At 36.9% G+C, this 23539-nt stretch overlaps 1 protein-coding gene across 3 annotated transcripts in view; it reads left to right on the top strand.

Moving 5' to 3' along the window:
- MAP3K5 (mitogen-activated protein kinase kinase kinase 5) overlaps positions 1-23539 on the top strand; it is a 236862-nt gene that overhangs the window by 99013 nt on the left and 114310 nt on the right. For all 3 annotated transcript variants that reach the window (XM_074397398.1, XM_003932483.4, XM_074397397.1), the window contains one exon: positions 23185-23297. In XM_074397398.1, the coding sequence (XP_074253499.1) occupies positions 23185-23297 (113 nt within the window). The remainder of the gene's footprint in view (positions 1-23184; positions 23298-23539) is intronic.

Raw genomic sequence — 23539 nt, forward strand, 5'->3', positions numbered from 1 at the left:
GCTAAAGTATTATTATCATCCATAAAATTGTGCATTACGAACTAAATCTTGGATTTTATTTTATTTTATTTTTTTGAGAGGGAGTCTTGCTCTGTTGCCCAGGCTGGAGTGCAATGGTATGATCTTGGCTCACTGTAACCTCTGCCTCCCAGGTTCAAGCGATTCTCCTGCCTTAGCCTCTTGAGTAGCTGGGATTACAGGCACCTGCCACCACACCCTGGCTAATTTTTGTATTTTTAGTAGAGACAGGGGTTTCTCCCTGTTGGCCAGGCTGGTCTTGAACTCCTGACCTCAGGTGATCCACCTGCCTCTGCCTTTTAAAGTGCTGGGATTACAGGTGTAAGCCACTGTGCCTGGCCGATCTTAGATTTTATAACTTTAGTACATAATTTGATGAAATTCATTTAACATGGTAGAATAAATTGGTATAAATTAGATGAAAAGATAATTTAAGAAATACAGTTTTAAAAGATACTTTAAATAAGTAATATAAATAATAAAATATAATTTTGTAGAAAAATTTATATAAAGACATTTAAAAAGACCTGAACGAAAGGAAAAATATACTGAGTTTGTAGATAAGAAGGCTTGATATTTTCAAGATTTTATTTCCCCCCAGCAGGGGTTTTCATTTGATTTGACAAACCAATTCCAAAATTTATTTGAAAGAATAAAGGGCTGAGAATACACAAAGCAATTCTGGAAAAGGACAAGAGGGAAGGACTTGCTCTGCCAGTTAACAAGACTCATTTTAAAGCTGGAATGATTGAGATATTGCAGTATGGCTGTAGGCATAGACAAAGCATTGGGATAGAAGAGACAGCTTGGAACGGACTGAGATATTCATGAGACTAGATTTACTACAGAATCAGCTTCATGAGCTGTAAAGGAAAGGTTGGACTCTGTAGTAATGGTACTGAGAAAATTTCTTTATCTGCTTAGAAAAATAAAATTATATCCCCATTTTAAGCCAAAAAAAAAAGAAATCTAAGTGAATTAAAGACCAAAATGTGAAAATATACTTTAGAAACTTTTAGAATAAAATGTACAAATTATGTATGACTTTGGGATAAGCAAAGATTTCTTTCTTTCTTTCTTTCTTTCTTTCTTTCTTTCTTTCTTTCTTTCTCTCTCTCTCTCTCTCTCTTTCTTTTCTTTTCTTTTCTTTTCTTTTCTTTTCTTTTCTTTTCTTTTCTTTTCTTTTCTTTTCTTTTCTTTTCTTTTCTTTTCTTTTCTTTTCTTTTCTTTTCTTTTCTTTTCTTTTCTTTTCTTTTCTTTTCTTTTCTTTTCTTTTCTTTTCTTTTCTTTTCTTTTCTTTTCTTTCTTTTTCTGAGCTGGGGTCTTGCTCTGTTACCCAGGCTGGAGTGCAGTGGCACGATCTCAGCTCACTGAAACCTCTGCCTCTTGAGCTCAAGTGATCCTTCCACCTCAGCCTCCTGAATAGCTGGGACCACGGGTGTGTGCCACCATGCCCAGCTAATTTTTTGTATTCTTGGTAGAGAGAGGGGTTCACCATGTTGCCCTGGCTGGGGCAAAGATTTCTTAAACAAGGTTTTAAAATGCCATGCTTCATAAAAGATAAGATTGGGAAAATGTTCTGCATGAAAATTGGCTTCTGCTCATAGTAGCTTTTAGAAACAGCAGAGCAGATTCTATTGCGCCGATCTTCCTGTTGATAACAATTATAAATGTTGGAAAAAAGTTGGAAAGCACCACAGAGTGACTAAAAGTAGCCAGAAACTAAAGAGGTTTTCATCCTTGGATGAAGGATGCCACACAGGATAAAATCCACATTCAAATTGCTTTTCTTTTGGGGCATTCTCTGGTCTGCAGGGAGCAGGACAGATAGAACTTTAGCAGGAAATCACAGTCTTATTGGCCTGAGAGTGAGTTTGAGGTCCTCCAGAGCACCTGGAAACTGAGCGGGACAAGCCTCTGGTGATTAACATGAACCACCAATATTTATTTGCCTTTCATTTAAAAACTAGATACTCTTAAGAGGAGAATAACAAATCCAAACTCTCTACAGCTTATTATCCAAAATGTCTAATACACCATGAAAAGTCTAAGGAACCTGGAGGTGGTGACATGTGCTCATTGTTTCAGCTACTCAGAAGGGTGAGATGGGAAGGTGGCTTGAGCCCAGGAGTTCAAGACCTGCCTGGACAATATAATAAGACCTGTCTTATTAAAACAAAAACAAAAACAAAAAACAGAAAAACACCAACTACTAAAGAAGTGAAGAAATAGAAATGTGTGATTTATAATTAAGAAAAAAATTAGTCATAGAAATAAACCTATAGATACATAGAGTTTAGAATTACTAGACAAGGACATAAAAATAACAAGGATAAATGTATCAAAGATTCTACTTGAAAAGATGAAATAATGGGTGAAAATATGAGGAATTATAGGAGATATTTGGAAACCGGAAATAACCAAATGAGAGTTCTAGAACTGAAAAGTACAATATCTGAAGTTGAAATGTCATCGAATCAGATTAACAGCAGATAGGACAGAATATAGTAAAAGAGCAATAAACTTGAAAACAAGTTATTAGAAATCATTAAAATTGAAGCAGAGGAAAGAAAAAGATTAAGTCAGTAATAGTTCTGGTGACCTGTGTAATAACATTGAGTGTTCTAAACACTTTTTTTTAAGTTGTTGTTGTTGTTTTTTTTTTTTTTTTTTTTTTTTGAGACAGTCTTGCTCTGTCACCCAGGCTGGAATTCAGTGGTGCAGTCTCAGCTCACTGCAACCTCTGCCTCCCAGGTTCAAGCGATTCTCATGCCTCAGCCTCCCAAGTATCTGGATTACAGGCATGCCCCACCATGCCCAGCTAATTTTTTTATTTTTAGTAGAGATGGGGTTTCTCCATGTTGGCCACACTAGTTTCAAACTCCTAACCTTGTGATTTGCCCGCCTCAGCCTCTCAAAATGCTGGGATTACAGGTGTGAGCCACCGCACCCAGCCTTGAGTGGTCTACATACTTTTAATTGGAGTCCCAGAAGGAGAGGAGAGATATAATATTGCAGGGACAATATTTGAAGAATTAGTGATCAAATATTATTCAAATCTGTTCAAACAAAGAAACAAAAAACAGCTCACAGATCTAAGAAGCTCAGCAAAACCCAAGAAGCATAAATACAAAGAAATTATCTCTTGGCACATCATAGTAAAATTGGTGAAAAACAGAAATACAAGAAAAGGTCGTAAATGCAGCCTAGGAAAGAAGATACATCAGGGGAAAGAATGAGTGCTAACTTAGCAGAAGAAAGCCAAAAGATAATGGAATGACGTGAAAGTGCTGAAAGAAAAAAAAAATCAACTAAGAACGCTACATCCAGTGATAATGTCTTCAAAAAATGAGGGGTGAAGTAAAGACAATTCTAGATAAATAAAAACTGAGATAATTTGTTGCCAGCAGAACTTCTCTACAAGAAATGTTAAAATCTTTAGGCTGAAGGGAAATGAAAGCAAATGAATCTGTAGGAAGGAGCATATAGCACTGGAAATAATAAATGTATGAATAAATATGAAAGATACCGTGAACAAAGAAATCACAGACAGGGAGCAATGCATGTAACCAATATAGAATATATATTCAGTGTATATAACTACTCAAACTATCTTTAAGAAAAAGATTTTAAAAATGTATGTAGGATATGAACAGATTATTCACAAAAATGGAATCACAAATGGCCAATAAACATATTTTTGAAACATATAAAAAGATGATTTTTAGCTAAAACTATGATATACCACTTTACACTATTCAGATTAAAAACTATGATATACTACTTTACACTATTCAGATTAACCAGTATTTATAAATCTGACAATATCAATTGTTAGCCAGGATGTTAGGGAAATGTGAGCCCTAATGCCTGCTGGTTATGGTATAAATTTCTAGATGTGCTTAAATTTGGCATTATCAAGGAAAGTTGAGAACTTCCCTACCCTAGGTCCATTAGATTTATATATCTTAGAGTAAATCTCAGATGTTTCTCTACATAAAAGTTTCAACATTAAAAAAAAAAAAACTTTTAAAAAACTTAAGCAAAGTAAGCAAGTGGCAGAAGGATACAGTACAGTATCATTTATAGAATGTTTAAAAACAGTCATAGAGATTTAGTATAAGTATAGATGCATGGATGGGCATCATAAACTCCAAATTCAGTATAATGGTTACCAGTGGGGAGGAAGAAGTAGAAAGAGATCCTGGAGTGATTCACGTGCAGTTTCAAGTATATTTAAAATATTTTATTTCTTAAGCTGAGTCGGAAGTATATTGGGGTGCTGCTTACATTATTCTTTTGTACTTTGTATTCCTACCACATTCCCAAAATAGTCCTTGATTTAAAAAAATATTAAAGGAGGCCAACTTAGTTTAGGAGTTCCTGTATGGTAGCCATAATTTTTTTTTTTAAGTTTTGAAACAGTTTTTAGCTTTTAGAAATCCTAGATCATTTTCACAGTTTAGAGGGACTGTCTTAGTTCTTTTATGTGCTTCTAAAACAGAATACAAGAGACTGGGTAATTTGCAATGAATATATATATATATACTTCTCATAGTCCTGGAGGGTGGGAAGTCCAAGATCAAGGGGCCAGCATCTGTCAAGGGCCTTCTTCTTGCATCAGCCCATGGCAGAAGGGCAAAGACAGAGCGGGCAAATGGGGGCTGAACACGTTCCTTATTATTATTTATTTTGTTTTGTTTGAGACGAGTCTCGCTCTTGTTGCCCAGGCTGGAGTGCAATGGTGCTATATCGGCTCACCACAACCTCCACCTCCCGAGTTTAAGCAATTCTCCTGCCTCAGCCTCCCAAGTAGCTGGGATTACTAGCATGCACCACCACACGTGGCTAATTTTGTATTTTTAATAGAGACCGGGTTTCTCCATGTTGGTCAGGTTGGTCTCAAACTCCCAACCTCAGGTGATCTGCCAGCCTTGGCCTCTCAAAGTGCTGGGATTATAGGCATGAGCAACCGTGCCCACCCCTTTTTTTTTTCCTTTCTTTTTTTTTTGAGACAGAGTCTCACTCTGTTGCCCAGGCTAGAGTGCAGCGGTGTGATTTCGGTTCACTGAAACCTCTGCTTCCCAGGTTCAAGGGATTCTTCTGCCTTAGCATCCCAAGTAGCTGGGACTATAGGCGCACGTCACCATGCTTGGCTAACTTTTTGTATTTTTAGTAGAGAAGAGGTTTCAGTATGTTAGCCAGGATGGTCTCAATCTCCTAACCTTGTGATCCACCCGCCTGAGCCTCCCAAAGTGCTGGGATTACAGGTGTGAGCACATTCTTTTACAAGGAGCCCACTCCCTCCATACGGAACCAACTTCTGATATAATAGCATTAATCCTTTCATAGGAATGAACCCTCATGGCCTTTCATTAGGCTCTACCTCTTAAAACTGTCACATTGAAAATGTTTCCGACACATGCTTTTGGGGAGAAACATTCAAATCATAGCAAGAACTGAAAAGTAGGGTAATGGCGAGCGGGGAAAACACTTAAGGACAGTAATTTTCTAGATCCTTTAGGGAAGCTTTCATTTGGACTTTTAAATTTGTACTGTAAATTTTTATTATACTGCTAAGAATTTCACAGTTTATCTTAGCCAAATTTATTTTTTTAAACTTTTATTTTTTAAAAACAGCATCTGTTGTCTAGGCTGGAGTACAGTGGCACAGCCATAGCTTTCTGCAGTCTTGAACTCCTGGGCTCAAGCAGTCTTCCTGCCTGCTGAGTAGCTTGGACTACAGGTGCATGCTACAACACCTGGCTAATTTTTACGTTTTTTGCAGAGACGTGGTCTTGCTATGTTGGCCAGGTTGGTCTTGATGAACTCCTGGCCTCAAGTGATCCTCCTGCCTCAGCCTCCCAGAATGGTGGAATTATTGGTATGAGCCACTGTACCTGGCCTTAACCAAGTTTTTTTTTTTTTTTCCTGCTGTTACAAAAGAGGAATGTAATTCTGCAGCCCTTTTATTACCCTGATGTTTACACTTTAGGAAAATTCTTAATTGTAGGAGAATTCAAATCGGATATTTGAGAAGCATTATGCCCAGTATAAATGCTTTGATATGGTAGTGGCAATGAAATGCATAGATAATCCAAAGAGGCCTGTTCTAGGTCAATGAATTGAAACATAAAACGTCTCCTATGAAGTTAGAGTGCATTGTGTACAAGGACAAGATAGAAGTGTTTTCCATTTGAAAACAAAATAATTTAGAAGATGGAGAGCTTTCAAGGTCTCATAAAAGTTCAGATAGGGAGCAGAGTGTGTTCTGGTTTTGTTTTTGTTTCAAAATTCTGGCTCTTTTTTTTTTTTTTTTTTTTTTTTTTTTTTTTTTTTTTAATAATTCCCATTTAGCCTAGGAACATTAACTGCCTCTCAAAAGAGCTTTGTATTGAAGGTCTTCAGGTCAAATTGAAGATGTCAGGATTTTTGTGATTTCATTTTAAGCCAGTCATTTATTTTCTGGTAAGAGCAGGAAATGCTGTTACAGCTCAGAGACTTCCATGGGTCAGTCTTCAGGAGCTGATCTTGCACATGGCACTTACTGATTTATTTAGTAGTGTAAGAATGCCACTTTCACTGTAGAGGACCTATCCGTAACCCGCCATTTTTGTCATTATATTTATTTGTCCTATTTAACAATAAAAGGTATCCCCCACTCCCCAGTCTTAAAATGGACACTTTTTCATGCTCTTGCTTATAAAGCTATTTTGGTATTTCTTAGCGTTTTGCCCAGCTTCCACTGTAGTGCAAACATACACTTATTTGTCTTGGCATTGTCTCCAACCTCTCTTTCTGTTAGAGCTCAAAAGGAAAACTGCCCTGTCAAGGTGCTCACAGGGAAGAGGGCTGCTGAGGTTGTCGGGCATCTGGCCGCATACACCCGGGATTACACCTCTCCTTAGTCATGGGTCCCAAAGGGATGTTTCGACTGACTTTTTTTTTTTTTTTTTTTTGAGTCATAATCCCCTGGGTTTTCATTTCTCAAATGCAAGTGCTGGGATATGGAGTGAGGTGTTAGGGCAGGTAGGCAGTCTCTTGGGCTTCTTTCCAGGGACTGAATCATTTTCTGTTGACTTGAATAAATAGTAAGCTACTGACCAAAGAAAGTTTAAGAGCTCCAACTCCATGGAAAGAGAACCCCAAGCAGTTGTGAATTACAATGGCTCGTCGAACTCTTTCTTGCAATTTTCCTTTTTAATAAGGTTAATAAATGTTCCTGCCCCACAGTAGAGGGAGGAAGTTTTACTCTCCTGGGCATATTATCTGATTTAAGTACTGCACATGGCAGCGTTTGATTGCTACAGAGAGCCTCTACTGTGATCTATTTTCTGATAGCTTTAGTTGGGGGTTTAGAATGTGAAAACAGAAAATAGGGGAAAAATTGGTTTAGGTTTTTATTTTTATTTTTTATTTTTTAGAACAGAATCTTGCTCTGTCATCCAGGCTCAAGTGCAGTGGTGCAGTCTTGGCTCACTGCAGCCTTGAACTCCTGGGTTCAAGCAATCCTCCTGTCTCAGCCTACTGAGTAGCTGGGACTACAGGCACTGCCACTACCCCCAGGTAATTTTTGAATTATTTGCAGAGACAAGATTTCCCCATGTTGCCCAGACTGATCTTGAACTCCTGGGCTCCAGCAATCCGCCTGCTTCACCTCCCAAAGTGCTGGGATTACAGATGTGAGCCACCGCGCCTAGCTGGTTTCGATTTTTCTAATTGTGCTGATTTACAGTATATTGTTGAAACAAACGTTGATTCTTGACTCTTATCTGAGACAGAGAGTGAATGGTTTGAATAAATACATCCTAATTTAAGCATTTAAAAAAATAGTCCTCTCACATTGGATGACTTGCTTTGTCATTTCCTTAGTTATTTTTGTTCATCCCAGCTCTTGAGAATGGCTGAAATAATGCAATTTTTATTTAAAAGGTTGTAGCTTTTTTTCTCATAGCTTTTCAGTATAAAGATTTAAATAAGTGAAAGGCAGCAGTGGTCCCCATCACATGTGCTAGTTAGAGGACGGCTTGAGCTGCAGGAGAAGGAGCAAGATGACAGCAGAGAGGGTGAGAAGCTAGGAAGAAAGCCAGATTTCAAACGGTGAGAATTTGTGACTCAAGAGCTGAGACTTACATCCTTAAAAACAGCCACCAAGTTTCTGAAGTGGCATACTTAACCCCTGGAGATGATCCAAGGAAGTGTTATTGACAAATCACCCTGCTTTGGAGACCATGGATATTCTCATTGCCAGATGATCTCCACAATTTCTTTTTAAAGCCAATCTAAAAAAAAATAAATAAGCATGAAATGATTATGCTGAATTCCTATGCAGTATGACTTAATTTAGAAAATTTTGTTATATGCAGTATTTGTTCACATAGGTAGAAATATTAATAATAATTGACCCTTAGAGTTCACACAAAGTTTCTGTGCATGTTACTAATGAGGGAGGCTTACAAGAACCTTGTGAAGTGGGCAAGGCTGACATTTTTCTTCCTTTTTTTTTTTTTTTTTTAAATTGAGATAGGGTCTCACTCTGTTGCCCAGGGTCTCATTCTGTCACCCAGTGCAGATCACAGCTCACCGCAGCCCTGAACTCCTGGGCTCAAGTGATCCTTCCACCTCAGCCTCCCAAGTAGCGAGGACCACAGGCATATGCCACCATGACTGGCTAATTTTTTAGTTTTTTTGTGGAGACACGGTCTTGCTATGTAGCCCAGGCTAGTCTCGAATTCCTGGAGCAAAGTGACACTTCTGCCCCAGCTTCCCAAAGTGCTGGGATTACAGATGTGAGCCACCACACCTGGCCACTTCTTCCCATTTTGCAAGTGACAAAATTGAAATTCAAAGAAATCAAGTAAATGTTGTGATGCCCTGTGATTAATAAAATTTCAAATCTAATTTTTTCAGATCTAGTGTTGTTTTTACTGTATCCTAGGCCCTCTTTCCTGGAGTTTCCAGGAATAGACATTTCCAAAAATGTCTCGATTTCAGTTTTGTTGAAGAAGTATGAACTAATGGAAGACTGACAAGGGATTAATATTGGCGCAATACTTGGAAACAGTGTGATCTTGAGCGAATTGCTTAACCTCTAGAAAATTCTATATTCTTACTTAAAAGAAATTTAACACTCGTTTAGATGAGTTAGAATGCTCTTGGCATCGGCCAGGCGCGGTGGCTCAAGCCTGTAATCCCAGCACTTTGGGAGGCCGAGGCGGGTGGATCACGAGGTCAAGAGATCGAGACCATCCTTGTCAACATGGTGAAACCCCGTCTCTACTAAAAATACAAAAAACTAGCTGGGCGTGGTGGCACGTGCCTGTAATCCCAGCTACTTAGGAGGCTGAGGCAGGAGAATTGCCTGAGCCCAGGAGGCGGAGGTTGCAGTGAGCCGAGATTGCGCCATTGCACTCCAGCCTGGGTAACAAGAGCGAAACTCCGTCTCAAAAAAAAAAAAAAAAGAATGCTCTTGGCATATTGCAAGTAACAGAACACCTTACTCCAATAGGTTTAATCATAAGAAAATATATCTCCTAAAACATGAAGTTCAGAAATAGGGCTGGCTCAACTGTAGCTTGAACCAGCAGCTGATAGACATCAGCTCAGGTCCTCTCCCTTGCTGTGATCATGGGTGGCTCTGACCTTGGGCTGCCCTACTCAGAGTTGCAAGGTGGCTGTGGCCATTCCAGGATCAATCCAGATTAGCTACACCAGTGTCCAGGGGAAACAAGGCAATCTTTTCCTGTATCTTTTTCTTGGGACTGAGAAAATACGCTCATAAAAACCTACTCCAGACTTTCTTTACACCTTCATGCTTCTAGTATTTCATCAGCCCCAAACTACACAAATCCCTAGCAAAGAGGATGGGATTATTACAACTGGTTTAGACTAATCTCTTTGGGATGAGTGCTTTGTGGTGAGGATTAAGTGAAACAACATATATTAAAGTCTTGAAATTTAGTAAGCATTTAGTGTTATATCCTTGGTATATAATTTTGTATTTTTTCCACCTTCCCAATTTTCTATTTCTTTACATATTTGTTATATTTATCCATGTCAAAATGGACATTGACCATATTAAATTTCCTTTGTTCTAAAATACTTCTAAAAGTCCTTTTTTTTTTAAAAAAATTTCTTTCTGGATCTAGCTAAACATTTTAGCTAGTGAGGGAAAATGTATAGAGTCCATAATTTTTACACAGGCCCTGTCTGAATTTCATGTATCAGGGATATTGTGGGGCCACGTAGGACAGGCTGTACTCAGCTTGAAATCACATTTGATTTTGGAGAAGATGGTGTTCTCATTCTTAAGGGAAGATACGAAGTCATTTTGAGAACTTTGAAAGGAAATTAGGTGCTTGTACTGTATTAGCATAATCATGTCTTTCTTGTTATAATGCCAAAAAAGATCCATAGCCAGGAAATTAAAAGCATTAAGTCTGTTTTTAGCATTAATATGTTCATTTTTCCATAGTAACTTGGGGAAGAACAGTGAGCCTTGCCTTATCAACTAATTTTCTTTTACGTCAGTGACAGTGCTATTCAAACAGTAATATGTGCCTAATAAAGATTTAGTTTTTACATTATTAATGGGGTTGGCTGCACTTTGGAAGAGTTATATAACAAACTAATCAACAGACAAATAAAGACCAATGTCAATTTTCCATTTGCCAGATTAGCCTTGTTTCCTTCGTCTTGGCTTCAAGTTCTCTTTCTCAATGTTCTCTTCATTTTACCACCCTCCTTCCCCCTCTTTCCCCACCTGCGGAGTCTTATCTCACTGTTGTTACAGTAACGTTATTTTTACTTAGTCCTTTATTGTGTCTATTATATGAGTTCCCAAATTTTGGATGATTTTTATTTTTAGAACAGAAGGCCTGAAGAGTTCTTAGTAACTCAGCATGACACCAGCTCATTGGTGACCAGATGTTCATGGTTCCTAAGGGGTCAGTGGTTCCAGGATGACCTAGGAACTTAGGTGAAACACACAACATGTCTATAGCTGCTTTGTAAACAAGTGCCCTGGAACATCAGTCTCATGCTTTGACTTTGATTAATACCACATTCAGCAGATGATGGATTGGCTGAAGCTGTGTTATGGTATGACCAACTTGAGGTCTAAGAATGAGAATTTTTTTTTTTTTTTTGAGACAAGGTCTCACTCTGTTTCCCAGGCTGGCATGCAGTGGTGTGACCATGGCTCACTGCATCCTCAACCTCCTGGGTTTAAACTATCCTCCTGCCTCACCCTCCAAAGTATCCATGACTACTGATGTATATCACCACACTCAGCTAATTTTTCAAATTTTTTCTAGAGATCAGGGTCTTACTGTGTTGCCCAGGCTGATCTAGAACTCCTGGGCTGAAGTGATCCTTCTTCCCCAGCTTCCCAGAGTACTGAGATTACAGGCATGAGCCACTGCAAACGGCCAGAATGAGGGTATTTACTATGTCTCTGTAGAGGTTTCATAATTGACTAACAAACATGGAGCACCTAAGGCGAGGAACTAAGACTTGCTTTATGTAATTCAGTTATTAGAGGAATGAGTGAGAGAACGACATATTTGCCAGGCACTATACTGATTGGGAAGGAGAATATGGAAAAATAGGAGTGATTTCACAGAGTGAACCAAAGCAATTGTTTGCGAATCTGGCTGCGAACATCAGAATGGCTTAGGGAATTTTTCAGCAATGTGCAATTCTTTGCTCCTGGAGATTCTGCTTTAGTGGATCTATCCTACAGTATAGATTAATCATAATTGATTAATGTGACTATTCCCCTTGTATGAAATATTTAGATTTTCTCCATATTTGCTGTCGCTCCCTTCCTCCTAAAACTTTACTGTTCTTCATAGCCTCAAAGATTAAATCTAAACTCCTAGCTCCACCCCTGCTTCCTCTTCAGAGCTCTTCCACATGTATCTCTTCCCATCTTTCCAGCCTTCTTAGAATATGGGTTTGCATTTTTTTTAAAGAATTGGGGCAGTTACTGCAAGAATAAGTGTACATGAGTCATAAACATATTAAAACTATCACCTTTAAGAGTAATCAAATTAGAGCAAGTTAAAATCCTGAGCTATTCTTTTTTGTTGTAATCAATTAGCAAAGATGGAAAGAGATGAAAATAATTTATTTTGGCATGGGTGCACTGTCAAAGTCACTCTCCTGCACTGCTGCACTGCTCTTGAGAATGTGAATTGGTAAAGACCTTTCTGGAAAGCAGCTTGGCATTGTGCATCAATAGCTTTGAAATAATTCGCGTTCTTTGATCCAGTTCTATCATTGGGAAACTATCCTAAAGAAATGGTAGATATGGAAACAGAGCTGCAGTGGCATTCGCGACACTGAATTTTATGCTAACCAAAGGTTGGAAGAAATCTAAATATCCAAAAATAGAGAAATTGTTAAGCAAAACACAACATTTCCATGGGATGGAATATCATTCAACTTTTTTGGCTATTGTAAATGATGCTACCTTAAACATTGGTATATAAATATCTCTTTAAGGTTCTACTTTCAATTATTTTAAGTATACACCAGAAGAAAATGTGGTTTTAAGAAATGTTTAATAGTAACATGTGTCATGATATTTCATCAGCTGAACCACAGATCATTAAAAATAATGTGATTCTCTTTTTTGGAAAAAAAAAAGTATGTGTGTGGTAAAAGGACTGGAAAAACATACTTAGAATTTGGGGTTCTTTTATTTTGTTACCAAGTTTTCTATTATAACAAGATACATACACAAATAAGTAGTTTGAATTGGAGGGTTATACGCCCATCAGCAGATCACAGCCACAGGGTGATTCAGCATTAGTTTCTTCACATGCTGTCCTGCTTTGTTTCTGAGTTATTTTATGAGTGATAATTTCAGAAATATCCCTAGAGATAGAAAACAACATGAAATTCTAATTTAATTACCTTAGTGTCTCATAGAAAGAATCACAACTGTTACATCATAAACAAGGGAAAATAGCAAGAACTTGACTTGAGCTCAGTGTCTTCTTTGTTGGAAAGTAGATATTCCAGCTAGAAATAATCAGTTCAAGAATATTTCTTTTATTTTTGATTTTGTTGAACGTCTCAGTACAGATGCCAAAAGTAAAAAGTCTTTCTTTTTTTTCTTTTGCAACAGAGTCGCGCTCTGTTGCCAGGCTGGAGTGCAGTGGGCAATCTCGGCTCACTGCAACCTCTGCCTCCTGGGTTCAAGCAATTCTTACGCCTCAACTTCCTGAGTAGCTGGGACTGCAGGTGTGTGCCACCATGCCCAACTACTTTTTGTATTTTTAGTAGAGACAGGGTTTTCACCACATTGGCCAGGATGGTCTCAATCTCTTGACCTCGTGATTCACCCACCTCTGCCTCCCAAAGTGCTGGGATTACAGGTATGAGCCACTGTGCCCAGCCAAAGTCTTCCTTGTGAAGACTTCGTTCCTCACTCTATAATCAAGGACTTAACTGCTTTTAAGCTAGTTTGCAATCAGGTAACAAATACGGTACTAATCATAAGACAATCCTTGAACAAAAATCTATTGCTTTGAAAGCCTGAAAGAGAAGTTTGCATCTTCTAAAGGAAATAATAAATTAAAGAAAGCAAATTATTTTCTCCCTTTTGGCTGGGTATGGTGGCTCATGCCTATAATTCCAGCACTTAGGGAGGCTGAGGCGTGTGGATCATCTGAGGTCAGGAGTTCAAGACCAGCCTGGCCAATATTGTGAAACCCCATCTCTACTGAAAATACAAAAATTAGTTGCGCTTGGTGGCACATGCCTGGAGTCCCAACTACTCGGGAGGTTGAGGCAGGAGAATCACTTGAACATGGGAGGTGGCGGTTGCAGTGAGCCAAGATCACGCCATTGCATTTTAGCCTGGGTGACAGAGTAAGACTCCATCAAAAGAAAAAAAAATTATTTGTCCCCTTTCAACAAATGTTTAGTGCTAAAATAAATTAAAAAAAAAAAACAGGAGTGGAAGTAATTTCATACGGTTACTCAAATGTAGCCACTAAATTTCTTTTAAGATGTAAATATCTAATTTCCTAAAATTTATTTTCTTCTTGAAGTCTTATCTAATTTAGCTTTATGATTTTATTTCTCTATCTTTATAGATAGTTTTGCACTATTAATCATTGTTTATAGATTTCTTTATGTAGAGGCATATATTATTCATATTGATGTATCCTCTTGGTAAACTGACATTCTCAAGAATATAAACCTCTTCTTTGGCACATTTTTATGGGTGCATTTCAATAGTATTCTCATGTAAGTCTTTTTGAAATATTAGTCTTTTGTCTTATGAGACTGATCAAATCTATTTTGTGAAAAAAATCATTTTTTCTTTGAATATATCAATATCTGTTTCTGTTGTATATAGAATACAAGCTTTATCCTTAATATAAAAGCAGTTCTCATTTTTATTTTTCCTGTTCGTTCAACTCCCTTTTTACTAAAAACAAAAACAAAAAAAAACTGAGAAAATAATGAGAAATAACTACAAAAATTGTTAGTACAAACCAAAGGGTAGACAGAGCGATACAAAGAAAAGGGCTTAAGCTTGGAATCCAGCAGAACTGGGTAAGGTTCCTGCTTGATTACTTCCACACTGCATAACTTAATATTCCTGTGCTTTAATTTCCTTACTGGTAAGGAATTCCTCCTAAAGAGTTGTCAGAATTAGAAGTATTATGCCTGAAATTTCTCATTCAATGCCTTGTACCTAGTAGGTCCTCAGTAATCAGCGGCAGCTACTATTGATTCCTTTACCTTTTGATGTTAATCACAGCTTTCTTTGATAGAGATTATAATCTATGCTATATTGTATTATTGTTAGAAATACACTGTCCTCATTCGTAGGAAGATTAAATATTCCCACCCATGACACCAGACTTGATTGATGAGCATTCTAAGCAGAAGCTTTGAGAGCAATTTTGTGATTGTACCACATGTACTTTCATGTACTTTTTCCTTGGCCGTTCCCTTGAGAAGGCTGCTCCTTCAGGCTGGATCCCAGATGGAAGACAATGTGGAGCAGAACTGAACCGTGATGCAGAGTTCATGACACAGACATGTGGCATGAACAGGAGTTGGAAGCCACTGGGATTTGCAAGTTGTTTGATACTGTGGCACTCTTACCCTAAATGTCTGAGACAACATCTTCAGTTAAAATGCGTATCATCATTATGTTAACATCTGCATTCGTAAAATCAAGTTTGAGTCTTAAAAAACCAACAGAATGATAATATGTATATGAACATTGACACAAAGAAACTAGAGAATGTAAATATGGCAGTAATAAGGGTCAATATGCTTGCTATGACTAAGCTTCAAGCCAGTATGCTCTTTAGTAATAGAATAAAAGAAACAATCATATACCAATTCCTCAGAGGAAGCTAAACTCTCCCTAGCAGTAAATTAAGGGAATTTCTCATGACAGACTCAGTGTCAATAAAATCTACATAAACAACAATCAATAAATAAAAGCTATATAAATAAGATTATCAATATTTTGTTGAAGTCATATACTCCAATAACATTAAGATGTAACACAGTGAATAATGGAACACAGTGAAAGTGATTCGCAATTCACTCGTTTTTTAAGGGTGGTCCAGGGATGTAGTTTCTAGTAATACAGTTTTATCAAGATTAGAATTCAGATCACTAAAGGAAGTTAAAAGATTATTTGCATGTTGTATGAACTGACGTATTTACCAGATATCTCAGCCTGGTTCTTGGTAGGAAGTGGATGCATTCTTTCTTCATTTCACAAGTATTTCATAATCACCTGCAGTGTGTCAGGTATTCTGATGATTCAAGTACCAGAGAGTCATTGGTCAGCAAGGCTGATAAGGTTCCTGCTCTTACAGAGCTTATATTCTCTTGGAGCAGATAGACAATAAAAAGAATTTCAGGTTATTATAAATTCTGCTAACAAATATGGAGCAATTCGGAGTTTCCATTTTTTTGTGTATCATGCTTATATGTGATTTCAAGACTTTTTTCATTTCATCTATGTTGTTATATTTATTGGCATAAAGTTATTCCAAATATCCTTTGCTTTTAATGCTCATGCCATCTGTACTGATGCCCCTTTTTTTGTTTATGAGGGCTTAGCAGTAATTTTTATCTCTCTCTCTCTCATGAGAAGTCTGCCTAGGAGTTTATCAATTTTATTAATCTTAGCAAAGAACCACGTTTTGACACTATTTTCTTTATTGCATGTTTGCTTTTTATTTCATTGATTTCAGCTATTTTCTTTATTATGCTCTTCCTTCCACTTTGAAGATGATACGCTGTTTGTTTGCTAGATGGAAGCTTGGAGCATTGATTTTTCAACCTTGCTCCTTTTCCATGTTCTACATTTAAAGGTATAATTTGTTCTGCATCCCAGAAATTTTATATATTAGACTTTCATTATCTCATATATAACAACATATGTATATTGTTCAATTTAACTACCTTCTAATTTTCAGTATGAGTTCTTCTTTGACCCTTGGGTTATGAAGTGAGTTGCCCAATTTCCAATTATATCTTTCTTTCTTTCATTCTTTTTTTTTTTTTGAGACAGAGTCTTGCTCAGCCGCCCAGACTGGAGTGCAATGGTGCATTCTCCACTCACTGCAACCTTCGCCTCTCAGGTTCAAGAGAGCCTCCGGCCTCAGCCTCCTGAGTAGCTGGGATTACAGGCACATGCTACCATATCCAGCTAATTTTTTTGTATTTTTAGTAGGGACGGGGTTTTTCCATGTTGGTCAGGCTGGTCTCAAACTCCTGACCACAGGTGATTCGCCTGCCTCGACCTCCCAAAGTGCTGGGATTGCAGGCATGAGCCATGGCGCCCGGCCATATCTTTCTTTATTGTTCTGTGATTTAATTCTATTGTGGTGAGAGAACAGATTTTTCATTATTTCAGTCCTTTGAAATGTGTTGAGAAGTACTTTATGGCCCAGAATATGGTACACAGTTGTTAGATGTAGTGTTCCAGATACGTCAGTTAAATTAACTTGGCTAATAATGTCATTCAGATCTATATCCTCACTGATCATTTTTGCTTTTTATATGTTTCGAAGCCATGCTCTTAGGTACATTTGGGACTATGACATTTTCCTATTGAATTTATCTCTTTATCATTATGAAATGTCCATTGTTTTCTCTTATAATAATTTTTATCTTAAAGTCAATTTTGTCTGATAATATTTAATGATAACATTTAATACTTGGATGATACATCTTTATGGATCATTTCACTTTCAACATACCTGTGTTCTTACACAGGCTAAGTATCTCTTACATAAAATGCTTGGGACCAGAAGTGTTTTGGATTTTTTATATTTTTGAATTTGGAAATATTTGCATTATAATTGCTAGTTGAGCATTCCTAATTTGAAAATTGGATATCAGAAATGCTCCAATGAGCATTTCCTTTGAGCATCATGTTGGCACTCAAAAAGTTTTGGATTTTGGAGCGTTTAGATTTCAGGTTTTTTGCTTAGTGCTACTCAACTTGTATTTACAGTGTGCCTTTTAAAAATGAATATAATTGCATTTTTTCCTGTTATTGTTCAGTCTAATTTGAAAAATCTCTTTTATTAGGAATGATTAGATCATTTACATTTAATGTGGTAACTGATAGTTGGGGTTATAGCAATAATATTGACTATTCGTCTTATTTATTTTCTATTTGTCTTGTATGTTTTTTTGTTCCTTTAGTCCTCCATTCTTGCTTTATTTTTATTAACACTTTCTCCTACATTAGCACTTTTGTAATTGTTTTCATATTATTCTTTGAGTGTTCCCTAGAGATTACAACCTGTATCTTTGACTTTTATAGTCTGCCTTACATTTTGTATTTTATTGCCTCCTGAACAAGGAAAGAAACTTGGAGCAGTTTAAATAATCAGTAGATCTTAAATAATTTATTTATTTTATATCTAATCACATATTACTCTTTCTGATGCTCTTTCTTTCTGCATTCAGTACTTCCAAATGAAATCACTTTCCTTTAGTCTGAAGCACTTTTAGTATTTTTTTTGTGGTTCAGATCTGCTGGCAACTAGTTCTCCCAGTTTTTGTCTGAAACTATCTTTTTTAGACTTTTATTTTCTTTTATTACTCTAAAGATGTCACTACGTTGTAGTCTGGCTTCCATAGTTCATATGGCAAAGTCTACTGTCAATTTTATTGCTCCTTTGAAAGTAATGTATCTTTTTCCTCTGGCTAATTTTAAAAGATTTTCCTCTGTGTTTTTGGATTTTGGTTATGTGTTTTGGCATTTAGACTATAATTATCTTATTTTATTCCACTTGAGTTTTCCTGAGCTTCTTGAATCTGTGGGTTGATGTTTTCATAAGTTTTGAAATTTTTTATCCATTATATCTTCACATATTTCTTGTGCTCCATATTCTTTCTTCTCTTTCTGGGGCTACAATAATGCATAGGTTAGACCATTTAACTGTGTCTCATGCTGTTGTTGTTGGGGTGTGTGTGTGTGTGTGTGTGTGTGTGTGTGTGTGTGTGTTTCTATCTCTCTGCTTCAGTTTAGATACCTTCTATTTGCATGCATTTTAGTTCACCAAAACTATTTTTCCACTTTGTTGAATTAACTTGTAAGCCCATACATTGAATTCTGGTTTTTCAGGTATCATATGTTTTGGTGCTAGATTATGTGATTTCTTTGATTCTTATTCTCTTTTGAAGTTGTTTATATATTTGATCCATTTTTCTTATGCTCTATTTTGTTTACCATATTTGTCATAATTATCTTAAAGTCCTTGTCTACAAACTCCAGTATCTGAATTATCTTTAGGCCAGCTTTGCTTGTCTGTGTTCATTCCTGTTTATTGGTCACAACTTCCTTGCTCTTTGCATGTCTTGTATTTCTCTATTGTATTGCAGACATTTTGTATTGAAAAATTATTGAGACTTGGAGATGATTTTATTTACACTCATAGAGATTCTCCCTGTCCTCTGTTAGCCAGATAGGGTAAGAAGGTAATTACCTCAGCAAATGCAGTTGAGTCAGGTTGGGTTTGGGTTTTAGTTTTCATTGACATTGTCTGATTCTGTTTTGTCTCTGCTTCTTAGCTGTGACCCTCTTGGGCTTCTAATTGATAGGAAGGCAATTTCTATCTTCTTATACCTTAAATACTGTGGGAGATTTCATATCTGTCCTTAGAAGTTTTACATTTAGCTCTTTATTCTCCAAAATTTGGTAAATTTTTTTTGAGGGGGGCCAGAGTCTTTCTCTGTTGCCCACGGAGGAGGGCAGTGGTGCAATCTTGACTCACTGTAACCTCCATTCCAGGGTTCAAGTGATTCTCCTGCCTCAGCTTCCCGAGTATCTGGGACTACAGGCACACACCACTATGCTTGGCTAATTTTTGTATTTTTAGTAGAGATAGGATTTCACCATGTTGGCCAGGCTGGTCTTGAACTCCTGACCTAAAGTGATCCACCTACCTTGGCCTCCCAAAGGGCTGGGATTACAGGTGTGAGCCACCATGCCCGGCTCAAAATGTGATAAATTTCTTAAAGGGGAGACCTTTTTTCCTATGGTTGTTGTAGACTCCTCTCCCTAGTGAGACTTTTCTCCTAAATACTCAGGAGATTTTACTCTGTCATCCCAGCTCTACTCCACCCGCCAGCCTCCTATACAACTCAGCATTCAGTGAATGTCCTATGAAGAAAACAGCCACACGTTTGGGGCTCCTTCAGGTTTTATTCTCTCGTGCCAATCCATGCATTTATCAAGAAATCCACTAGTTTATCTTTTTCCTGGTAAAGTTTAAAATAGGCAGAATTTTTCTGCCCATGCCAAGCCCAAGCCTAATCTTAGGGTCAGAATCAGCAAATGCTCCCGTGAAAGACAACAGCAATTCAGCGCATCTGGGAAGGTCACTTCCCTCTTTGGAGTTTATTTCAGTGATTTTTTTTGTTGCTTCCATAGATCTCCAGTGTCTGCAAAAATGTGTTTTTGATAATAATATTCTTATTTCCCCCTAGTTACTGAAGCAGGAGTGATGTAGACAGCTACGTCTTACTTGGAAACACACATTTTCCCCCCTCACATTTAATATTCATCCACAATATAAATGGTTATGTAGCTTCCCAACATTTGTAATATGTTCATTCCATATTATACTTTATAGTGTTATTGGAAATTTAGAGTAATTTTTCATCTGGTAACAAATGCCCTTGCAATGAAACTTCTGATTACACATTTAATGTTTTTTCTTGGTATAACTTTGTAAATGTATAATTGTTATGTTAAGAGGTATACATAGTTTTTAAACTTTTCTATAGTATTGATATTGGCAAATTTCTCCCAAGAACACTTACTTCTTTGCTTTGGGGAAATTCTCACTTCCTGTAGTGGTATACTAACAATATATAACAGGATTTTATTTATTTTGTAATATACCTATGTGCTCTTTAAATCTCCAGAAAACATTAAGACTTTTTCAATACAGTACTCAACTTATTATAATAGTTTGAGGGGACCTCAAGAAAAATGTGAATTATTAGTTTTATTGGTATTTATATTTTCATTTAAAATTAGTATTTTGGCCAGGCGCGGTGGCTCAAGCCTGTAATCCCAGCACTTTGGGAGGCCGAGGCAGGTGGATCACGAGGTCGAGAGATCGAGACCATCCTGGTCAACATGGTGAAACCCCGTCTCTACTCAATATACAAAAAATTAGCTGGGCCTGGTGGCTCATGCCTGTAATCCCAGCTACTCAGGAGGCTGAGGCAGGAGAATTGCCTGAACCCAGGAGGCGGAGGTTGCGGTGAGCCGAGATCGCGCCATTGCACTCCAGCCTGGGTAACAAGAGCGAGACTCCGTCTCAAAAAAAAAAAATAAATAAATAATTAGTATTTGTATCTTATTGGTATTTATATTTTCATTTAAAATACAAAATGTATATTGTGTGTGGTAACAGAAAAACGGATATAAACCCAAATATTCATTTAGGTTGTTTTGGCATGTAGGAATTATTCAGCCAATATTGATTGATTATTGATTTATTTGGATATGTCTTTATTTTTACATCTTCCTTTTCATATGTTTAGGAGAGACATTTCATGTTCTTTGGTTTCAGGGAAAATTAGTGTATTTAATGAAAAATATTGCGTATCTTGATATGAATTGGTTAGAAAGGGAAGCGTCTACTTTTTTATTCTCCCAAATCCTTTTCTGTTGGGACACTATACTTGCCTCTGAACAAAGACAAAGAATTTTGAGAGTCATATTAGTCTAAGACTTGTAAGTTGTGACTTGCCTTGCTAACGCTTCGACTATCTGTAATCTGAGTATATATACTTTTTTCATTTTAGAACGGAAACATATACGTCTAGAGAGATTAAAAAATGCCTTTTAATCACCTACAATGATGCAGTGGGACCTTTTTTTCATACTTCATAGGTGCATAACCATCAGAGCCAACTAGTTAAGATTAATACTTATTTTTGTTTCTAATCAGAGATGCTTGTTCTAAAGAGCCAGATCTTAAAAAAAAAAAAAAAAAAGACATGGTCCTCAATATTCAGAAAAATATACTTTTTCTTCTCATTTGATGTTTAACTTATTTTAAATTATGGAAAATGTTGAGTATATATAAAGGCTAATAATATATACATATTGTGCCTATAATATACACTATTGTGCCTTTCACCATGTTTACTATTCCTGTTTTTTATTTACACAGTTATGAGTTAGGTGAGAATGCTTCTATCTTAGAATTGTAATGTATTTTTTCCCACATAACCATTTCTGGTATCATCAAATGGTCATTCATTAGATATTTAGTTCTTACGTTTTCTTCAGCATGATTTTTTTAAAAAATAAAAGTTGGGCCGGGCACGGTGGCTCAAGCCTGTAATCCCAGCACTTTGGGAGGCCGAGGCTGGTGGATCACGAGGTCAAGAGATTGAGACCATCCTGGTCAACGAGGTGAAACCCTGTCTCTCCTAAAAATACAAAAAATTAGCTGGGCATGGTGGCGCGTGCCTGTGATCCCAGCTACTCAGGAGGCGGAGGCAGGAGAATTGCCTGAACCCAGGAGGCGGAGGTTACGGTGAGCCGAGATCGCGCCATTGCACTCCAGCCTGGGTAACGAGCGAAACTCCGCCTCAAAATAAAATAAAATAAAATAAAATAAAATAAAATAAAAGTTTATTTTTCAGGCATTGGCTTCAGGCAGTTCCTCTTAGTCACGAGACCATTTATTTTATTTTTCTCATTTTATATGCCCTTGAGTGAAATTATATTGGACATTGTTGCCTGTTTAATAATGCATATAAGGAAACCCTTAAGTATAGCCTAGGAAGTATTACCTTGAAAATAAAGTAAATATTCAAATACTGAAGTCCTTTTAAATATTGAAGTGTTTTCAGAGGTTGATACTTGGTTTTGTGCATATTCAGAAAAGACTTTTTTATAAATCTCTGAGCCAAAATTAGTGTGCAGAGGCACAATCTCTGCTTTTCTTAATTTCATCTTATGATTGACATTATTTCCTTTTATATCGTTCTTATGGAATTGATCATTTTAGTATTTTACCTCCTCAATGCTCTGTATGTTTTAAGAGTTTTTAAAAACTACTTTAAAAAATCTGTGCAGGGTTCTCATTTTTAAATGTTTATTGCATGCACACACACACACACACACACACACACACACACACACCAAATGGTGGCTTCCAAGTAGACTACTACATTTTACTTTGAAACACTAGTTTTCTTCGGACATTTAACATGCTTCTACAACATAAATGACTACACAGCTTTCTAACATTTGGAATATATGTTATTCCATATTACACTTTATAATATTATTGGATATTTAGAGTAATTTTTCATCTTGTAGCAAATGCCCTTGTAACTAAATTTTACATTCACATATTTCTGGTAGATGGTTGAAGAGAGGATTTTTTTTTAAAAGACTAGGGTTACTAGGTTGAGGGTGAGCTAAGTGGGGAAATGCAACAGAGCTGTGGACAAAGATAAGCAGTTTCTGAAGCGTTAAATCCTAATAGCACACCAGATTCTGGGGTGAAGGCCAGTGCAATATTTTAACTTGCTCAGGCATTGGAGTTATACAAACAGAAGCTATTACACACCCAGGGTTTCATGACTGAGAAAGTTAACTTGTACATTTGTGTTTTTTTATAGGTTCAAAAAGGCATTTGAATCTGAGCCAACACTACAGTCAGGAATTAATTATGCAGTCCTCCTCCTGGCAGCTGGGCACCAGTTTGAATCTTCCTTTGAGCTCCGGAAAGTTGGTAATTACAACTTGATATTTTACATAGAAATCAAGAAACTGGACCCAACTTGGTGAAAAGAGCAAGAATCATGGACAGATAGATCTTTTGCATTCTGTCTCTTCATACTTCCTAAAGAGAAAAAAAAACGAGCTTATAATATCTCCTTGTTTGATGTTTCATACTGTTGTACAGAATCCTGATATTAGGACATAATTCATAAAAGCCCCCTGGTTAATATTGTAGCTCAAACTTATATTGAG

Source organism: Saimiri boliviensis, chromosome 4, assembly GCF_048565385.1.
Source record: "Saimiri boliviensis isolate mSaiBol1 chromosome 4, mSaiBol1.pri, whole genome shotgun sequence".
NCBI lineage: Eukaryota > Metazoa > Chordata > Mammalia > Primates > Cebidae > Saimiri > Saimiri boliviensis.